This window comes from Cydia pomonella, chromosome 13, assembly GCF_033807575.1.
Source record: "Cydia pomonella isolate Wapato2018A chromosome 13, ilCydPomo1, whole genome shotgun sequence".
NCBI lineage: Eukaryota > Metazoa > Arthropoda > Insecta > Lepidoptera > Tortricidae > Cydia > Cydia pomonella.
Window position 1 is genome coordinate 3,486,512 of NC_084715.1, and position 8,756 is coordinate 3,495,267.

At 38.4% G+C, this 8,756-nt stretch overlaps 1 protein-coding gene across 1 annotated transcript; it reads right to left on the bottom strand.

Moving 5' to 3' along the window:
- Window positions 1-413: 413 nt before the first annotated feature.
- On the bottom strand, window positions 414-8,507 carry LOC133523999 (tryptophan 5-hydroxylase 1-like). Its single transcript, XM_061859758.1, has 11 exons — window positions 8,429-8,507; window positions 6,682-7,032; window positions 6,444-6,597; window positions 5,961-6,126; window positions 5,124-5,174; window positions 3,805-3,922; window positions 3,426-3,589; window positions 3,039-3,165; window positions 2,006-2,238; window positions 816-1,029; window positions 414-679 (listed from the first exon to the last, which is right to left on the bottom strand). The coding sequence occupies exons 2-11, from the start codon at window positions 6,952-6,954 to the stop codon at window positions 653-655; spliced, it is 1,527 nt and encodes a 508-aa protein (XP_061715742.1). The 5' UTR covers window positions 6,955-7,032; window positions 8,429-8,507; the 3' UTR covers window positions 414-652.
- Window positions 8,508-8,756: the final 249 nt, after the last annotated feature.

Below are 8,756 nucleotides of genomic sequence, written 5' to 3' on the forward strand. Positions count from 1 at the left end.
TGAACTGTTTAATTTAAAACTTTTTAAAAGCCTCAAACAAATCCACATCAAATTCAAATGGGCTTTTTCAGAAATTGAATATGAATACTTACGGAAATATTAATTTTAAAGATATTTCTAGAAATAAACGTATAATCATAAGTTCATTAGTCAGGTCAAAATAATAATTTCGGCAAATTAATTTCGGTATAATCATAACATGACTATGGCATGGTATGGCTTTTTATTTCTAGATTTTGAGGATAAACTTAACAATCCTCAATTCGTACGAACAAACTGACAATAATTAAAGGAGGAATATCAAAGAGGATTGCTACATTTTCAGTATGCAGTTTTTACTTTTCTTCATTTTCCTTTTTTTTTAATATTTTATTCCATTCAAAAAGGTATAGATATTGTTATAAAAAAGTTGATTCAGATTTCCAGACTATTTTATTTAGTATTTTTGGCTTGTTATTATTATTTATAGTGAAAACTTATGGGATGGTCTTTAGAACTTCGACGTTCTGATTTAGTAGGACTCCCAGCTTGCATCATTTGTCCATATATATCCCTGTCTTTTATTGCGCAAAAGAAGTAAGTAAGCTGCTTTATTATCCTTCCATAGTTTCTTCATTTGTCACAGACATGACTTGATTTGGGATGGTGTCTGTTATTTTTCGAGTACTGCAATAAATTTCTGTAACAAAAAATAATTAGCTGTATCTACTGCCAATTTACAGCATAGACGGCAGTTATTTTTTCACAGGAGGTTGTGGAGATCCTTGGGGTATGCTTTCATCTAGCAGTGGAGTTTTGGCTGATGATTATGATACCTGTAAGCCGCTTTGCAACATGTTGGCAATATTCTCGACGTCCGTGGAGTCCTGGGCGGAGATCTTCTTGATGGCGGAGGACACGATGCATATATCTCCTTGCAATTCCCTCACGAGAGCAGTTATCTTTTGGGCGTTGCTTAGCACCTCTATGCTCTGCGTGTACGGGTTGTATCGCACGCCGAAGGGACGCTGGATGCCTTCAGCAAATGCACTGCAATAAACTTTTGCTTGCACATGATTATACAAACACACATGAGACAAGTTTTAAACCGAAAAAAAGACAAACGAAGCAATTGTAATTTCATTACGGAGTAAATATTGTGAACATTTTTCTGTATTCTGTGCTACGTGAGGGTTGGACTACACGGAAACCACGTCCACGGCCTTGATAGATCGTTTCCTACAAACCTCACCAAATCAAACAAAGGAGTCTATTTGTTTAGAAATTAACACCCTAGTGGGACTTAATCTCGTATAATTCAATTTTAAAATTATCTCCAACATTTCGGACGAAGTTGGCACAGTACTGGAGAAGCAGCACTCTATCAAGAAGGTGTACACCCCTTTAACCAAAATCGCAGGACGTCTGAGGACACTGATGGACGTTATCCTTTTCCAGTTACTGCCAGTCCTGGTCTAACCTAGGTACGTGCAGGCAGGCGAAGGAAGCCCTCCCGACAATCAACCCCGGTTTGTCAAGCAGGCTGAGACAGCTGTAGAGGCCACAGCTCCGGCTTCTGACTGGGGCCATAACTGGCCACGCCGCACTAAACAAACACCTATTAACCCTACGTGTTACAGATAGCCCCCCTGTGCAGGGCGTGCATTGAGGCAGAAGAGACAGCCGACCACGTCATTTTTGAATGCCCAGAGGTGGCAGAGTACCGGGCACAACACCTCGGTTCGCCGGGATTTCTCCCAGAAGTGGTCGGTAACATCAAGGGTCTGCTAGGCTTCTTGGTGGAGTTGGGTTGGCAAGAGTAGTGCTGTCAGCCCACCACGCAAAATAGGCGCGATTATATGACGTCGAGTTGCGGAAACCGAGCCCGCGATAACCTATATAAATACGTGATTAAGTCCCGTTTTCGTAATTAATGATATGTAAAAATTGTGAAATTTTAAATCAGTGTGTAACGCCCTTCAGTACAAAGCTGAAAGACCATTTTCTTCTTTTCTACAATACTGACCGCATTTTTTCTTTGGCCTCTTCGAACGAGTTCGTATAGTAATAAGCATTCTGGTAAGAAGTGATAATGCAGGTTTCACTGACGGTGACTTCAGGATCGAAGCGCTTATGTTTGGCGCTCGTGATTAGGGCGTGCTTTAGCTCCGCCACTGAGGAAAGCAGGCCAGCGCCGTAAACGCGGAACGAGCCGTCCGGGGAGCGGCAAAGACCGAACTCCACAGTGAAGAAGTAAAGCTGAAATAAACGTATTTTAATTGTCAACTAATTAGAATGTAGTGTAGTAAATAGGTGAATTTCAACAAGTTTAAAAGGAGATTGCAATTGGATGTATGGGAGCATTGGAAACCAGATTTAAACTTGCAATAAACCGACTCTAAGAAGCCCTTTATTGTATTATGACGCTACCGCGTTGCCGTGTTACCTACACGTTGTCGTATGATGTTGAACGTGCTAGTCAATCAGTGCTAACCCGTTATACTTAGCACTGATTGACTAGCACGTTATCTATTCGTGGAATAGCAAAGTAATAGTGTTTGTTTTAATTAATATGGATTTCCGCATAGTAACGCCTGATTCTATTCATTATTTGAAAATAACAACTGTCAATTTGCTCAGTTTAGATCTTGAATTTTATTATGTATTTTTTTTCCTTCGTAAGGAGTAAATTCCCGAGCGTCGGACCAATTTTTTAATCGGTCGCGGGAAAACATAGATAATTAAAATAAATAATAAATATATCTTATAAGGACATTATTAGACAAATTGACTAAATTAAGCTCAATTAAGGCTTGTGTTGTAGGTACGTTCGGTTCTATGTATTTAAGTATATATATATATATATATACTTAAATACATAGAAAACAGCCAAAACTCAGGAACAAATATCTGTGCTCATCTCACAAATAGGTGAATGCCCTTACCGGGATTCAAATCCGGGCCATCGGCTTCTTAGGCAGGGTAACTACCCACTGGGTCAGACCGGTTGTCAAAAGAATCGAACACACCTTTCAAAAAATTAAATGAATTTTGATTACCGTGGCCAACTTGTCAATGTCCTCGTCAGATGCACCCAAAGAAGCCAGTCCCAGCTCTTGAGAGAATTGTGCGAAGGATGAGTTGGCGAGCAACGGCATGTGCCCTAGCAGCTCATGGCAGCAGTCACTAAAATAACATACGATTAAGTATTTGTTATTTAACTCAAAAAACAATCGGCCAAGAGCATGTTGGGTCAGTGTAGGGTTACGTATTTACCATTCTGTCAGAATAGGCCAAACGGGGGCTACTATTAAGTATAATTTATATTACCGATCATATTCACTTTTTTTTAAAGTACTTATTAAGCTTTTGTGTCACGATTTTTTTCAAGTTCTTGGGAACCTGTAAAATACCTTAATGTTATCGTTTCGATGGTTAAAACTTACGGTTCTGGAGTGTAAAACGGATCAGAAGAATGGCGAATGTACTGGGTGCAATGAAAGACTCGAAAGGCGAGGCCGGAGAGAAAGTCACGGGGAGAGAGGTACCCTGCCACTGGGCGGAGCTGGAAGCCAGTCTTCCGCTTCAGGAACGCGCTGACGTCCTCCAACTAGAAGTAACGTCGATATGTATTGGATATATTTCAACCAGTATGCACAGGTGTCCAAATTTCTTTCTTCTGGAAACTAGAAAAGAATAAAGCTACGGTTTCGAGTTTGAATTTATTATTGTTTTTTTCTTGCACTTAATCGTAATAATTTCTCGCCGTTCGGTACTGCGTAAGTAAGGTAGGCTATAGATAAAGCGTATTTATTTGTTACATACCTGGGGTATGTTGTCTTCCCTGTAGCCACAATACTTGACGAGTTGCGGCCAGTTCTCCAGGTACTCCTCGCAAGCGTGCATCAGGTAGAGCTTGTGTAGCTCTCGGAAGATTATCCCCCTGTGCACAGTGATTATGGCGTTGGTTACTTGGTTTGTGTTCTTCTTTCTTTTTTACTGAGCGTAAGTGTGAGCGAGATGCATGTACGTGCTCGGGACCGCGAATATCATGTTTTTGAATTTTAGTTTGGTGTAAGTTTTAACAAAAAATCTCCCTTCCTCCAAAAATAAAACTGCATTTATAAAAGCAATTTTAATGTTTTTAGCTGTGCATAAATTGTTACAAATGTTTGAAGTGGGTCTTAGACCAATATTCGTGATTTTTTTCTATAAAGCGCAAGTAAAAAAATCAGGATTCATATCGATGAATTTCCTAGAGAAAATCCACAATATTGCTAATTAAATCTTTGGCAACCTATTGTGATCAACAGGTGTATATTCTCCGATGTGTTTTAAGACTCCACTCTCTAAACCTTATTGTTTCCTGACTCATTGTTTCTTCACCTTGTTTTATTTGATCATTTTACTCGATTATAATGTACTTATGTTCCTTTTCTTCGTCATTGTTAGTTTACGTTGCAATGTTATTTTATTATAACGGTACATGTCAATAGCGAACAAATTAACATTTCTGTTATTACTCTTACTCTAAATTATAACGTGTATACCCATGCCTGACTTAAGACTTTACGCATATGTCGGCGGCCGATCGTATAATCAGGCCGATCGTAAATTCCCTGTGTAATAATGTTTTGACGGTAGTAGTAACATTGAACCAATATATAGGTAGGATAGCTTCGTTAGGTTGCTTCAGATGCCCGAAGGGCAAAATGTCCAGAAATAGGAGCCCAGCGTAGCACTCACGGAACAAGAAAATGATTTTGACGATTCACGATATACCTAAGAATTTCATGATATGCCTGATTTTACGATCGGCCGCAGACGCATATATTAATATGATGTATGTGTTGTGTATTAAAACTCAAATTATCGGTTCCGCCGAGGTGAGGTGGCCTAGGGGTTAGCACCGAGAGCTACAGACGCCGGTTCGAATCCGACCTTCACCAATGGAGAAAAATAGATTTGTTTCCAAAATTGTGGTCAAATCGAGTTTCATTAACAATATAAAAGCAAATACTCGTACAAAAACCTCGTCAATCTTATAGGTGATTTGTTTGGAATATTATTTATTCGTTTAATCGAGCCCAATGTTATTTTTTCAATCGATGAATGTAACTCTACAAAAAACTTAGTAAACTTACCATGTTTTTATTTCGACTTCAGTATATTGGACCTTCGGTATGGGTTGGCCGCTATAAAAAAAGGTACATTTACATGTTCGCTTGTTGATAATAAAGTTTAAGTAACGATTGTATATCTACACGATAGGTATAATATAATATGATGATATCATCTGAAGGGCTCTTGTCAGCGTCTAAGCTCCTGCCATACTGGAGCCCGTCGATAAGGGATGACGGCAAGAGGCCTGACGGTATGACGCTGGTGCCTTGGAAGATGGGACGACCTAGAGGTCCCATCTTCCAAGGCACCAGCCTAGGCACGACCTAGAGGTCGTCCCATCCAGCAAGCATGTAGCGTCCCAGTATCTATACCTGCATTGATGCTGCAAACAAGCCACCCTCGGCTGTGGTTACATTTTTGAGGCGTTTGGGGTCGAAACGCTGGGGCCATAAAAATACCCAGAGTCAGGAACTGATGTCTGAGAATCTGTGTTCATCACACAAATAAATGCCCTTACCGGCATTTGAACCCGGGACCATCGGTTTCATAGGCCCCTGCCTATAATGACCCTTCACTACCCACTAGGCCACACCGGTCGTCGAATCGGATTATCTACACAACTGAAATTATTTCTATAATTTTGAATTATATTTTGAAGTAAAAATACGCGTTAGTTGGTTTATTCCTAACCTGAGAGACTGGTGTTGTGTTATCCTAATTTTAGGCACAGAATGGATAATTAGTACACACTACTCATAGGATTTGCACTCTCTAAAACCGATGTATAAAGCTTTACACATTAGCATTCAATGTCTGTTAAATCAAACATCGATAAGTTTAAAGAAGATAATACTTACTACTTGTAATTGTTGGCGATAGCAGCAAACTGCTCACGCCGCTTACGGTACACGGGATCCTTGAAACCGGGGTGGTCAGCATCTAACTCGGACCCGTACATCAACACGTTCTGCGCCCGGTCGAGGTCCGACATCTTCCTAGGAAACCAAGGCATCTTCCCGAAATCTAACAAGGACCAATAGAAATAACTTTATAGGAGTCAAGAGTCAAATAGGATTATACAGCCCATGGTAGCTAGCATTTGGCAAATTCGAAAAATTCTCATCTCTCTCATGTGCATGTCTCTTAGATATTTAAGTCTTTCAGAAGTAACATCCAGATGATAGGTCACATTTCATTTTCTCACATTGAAAACCTATAGAGCATAATCGATACTTGAATTATCATTCAACTTCCAGTAAATTAAACAGATACATATTAAACTACACATATAAAATATTCAAATCTGCATATATAACAGTCAAGTATGAAAAGGTAGGTACCAAAACAAGAGGATGCAGGAAGCGGCGTCGTTGTTGGAAACACCTCTCCGGTTTGAAGTTGTATGACTTCAAAATCTTGAACCTCGCGCTTCAGCATTCTTTTGAACTGCTCCATCCTACGAGGATCACACTCCAAATCCACAAGTATATCTGCCTAAAATAATTAGCATATATGTTTGTAATTAAACTTTATTAAAAATTATGTATGAAAATCAAGGTACCAGTCAAGACTACTCACTTCGGCTACTTTAGTAGCAGATTTCCTGGACTCAATATGGAGCACGTTTATACCCAAATCCTGGAATACATACAAGACACGGACCAAGCCGCCGACTTGGTTTTTTAAAGAGAATATCACCGAAATCCTCTCGCTCTCGGCCGCCAGCTGCTGCGACGCCATGCTGTCTCCTAGCTTAGGATGATGGATGTGGGGCATATCCTTCTTCATCTCCCACTCAGATCCGTTTCTGTACATCCATGAACCAAGGAGCCTTTTTCCCAGACCACTCATTATTCAAAAACTTAGATGTTATGTTTCGACGACCTGTCTGGCCCAGTGCTGACCCGCCGATGGTCCCGGGTTCAAATCCTGGTTAGGGCATGTATTTGTACGATGAGCATTATTTGTTATTGAGTCATGGGTCCTACGTATTTTTATGTATTTATATATATTGTTGTCTAAGTATCTACCCACAATTTTACTGAACCACAGCTTTATTGAACTTACTGTACTTAGTCGATTTGTGTATTAATGTCCTATAAGATGTTTAGGATTCAGCCTACATAACAAAACATCTAATTTTAAGTTTAAAGAAAATTCGTATACAAATTATTTCAATAATAAGACTAATACATTTTTGATGGCGGAAAATGTGGAAAATGTTAAAAATTAGAGGCCGGTTTATTCGGCCGGTCCCCTTCATTAATAAAATGGGATTCAAAATATTTTTTCACCACACTAACATGGTAAAAGGTCCTCTTGATTGCTCAAAAACTAATGAGAGAGTAGCATTTTATCCACATGTGCAAAGTAATCAGATGCAAATTTTGAGTTTTACGATTATTTTGAATAATAAATATTTAAGAACATTCATTTTGAATTTATTTGCTTTGATTTTGTTTGATATTTTATATTTAGTATATTCCTTGTGTTGATGTCGTGAAAAATGTTGTATTTCCCTCGGTGGCAAAATCTATTTAACCCTCGTGCCTTGAAATCCTCGCAATCTTGAACGATTCCATTTTTCGAACCACTCGCTACGCTCGACGTATAATTTTGGAATCTTTCGCTTGTTCGGGTATCAATATTAGCACGAGAGGTTAAACAATAATTTTGCCCCCTTGTAAAACAAATAACTATTCTTTTAAACGAGATGTTTTACTTCATAAAAAGGCATTTCACTATAACCTCCTGATAAGAAGCAATTGTTGTGTTTTTGAATTTCGAACCCTTAGTTACACAATAAAACTTCATAATAAGTTTTGGACTATACAATATATGTGATCTCAGGGTCTTAGGAGTGTAATATAATAATATTTATTTACGATACAAGTCCAGAAAATAGGAAATTCGCAACGAGTGGTAATAAATTAAAATACGAACGAAGGGAGTGCTATAAATCGAGACGAGTTGAGAATTATCTATTCACACGTGTATCGTACAACGTTTTACAGTACATATGGCTCTTTAAAGTTTCGACACATGCACGGAAAGCGCTTATTCCCACACGTACAGGAAAGTAGCACCATATGTACTGTGAAAATTTATTTGGATTTTTTTTTCTTCAATGAGGATTGAGATGATTTTAATCAAGAACATTTTTTAGTCAGGTAAAGGTCACTTGTTGTCGAATTAACAAATTATTTCACTGCTATCTTTTGCTGCACAATTTATTATCCAACTGCTGTCTTTTTCTGCACAATGTTCAATATTCATGAACATATACAACAACCACCATAAAAATCCACGCAAAAATCCAACATACCTGTGTGATCCCAAGCCGACCTAAATGCACTGGGTCCAGAAGGTGTCTGTAATATAATATTATACTCACGTACAATGGTTACATATAAAATCTAGTTACAGAACATAGATAAAACACATTGATAAACACGGCCATTGTTATATACATAATTAATTTGTTACATTTAATGATTTATTGCCACATGTATAAATAATGAGTTAAATTTTATTGTTAAAGTTTGGTGAAATGAAATTATGAGTATTTTGAAAATGTTGGATAGGTATGGTTTTGGTAGAATAAGATATATCTTACTGGCGCTATAGCGTAAACAACAAATATCCATGACAAG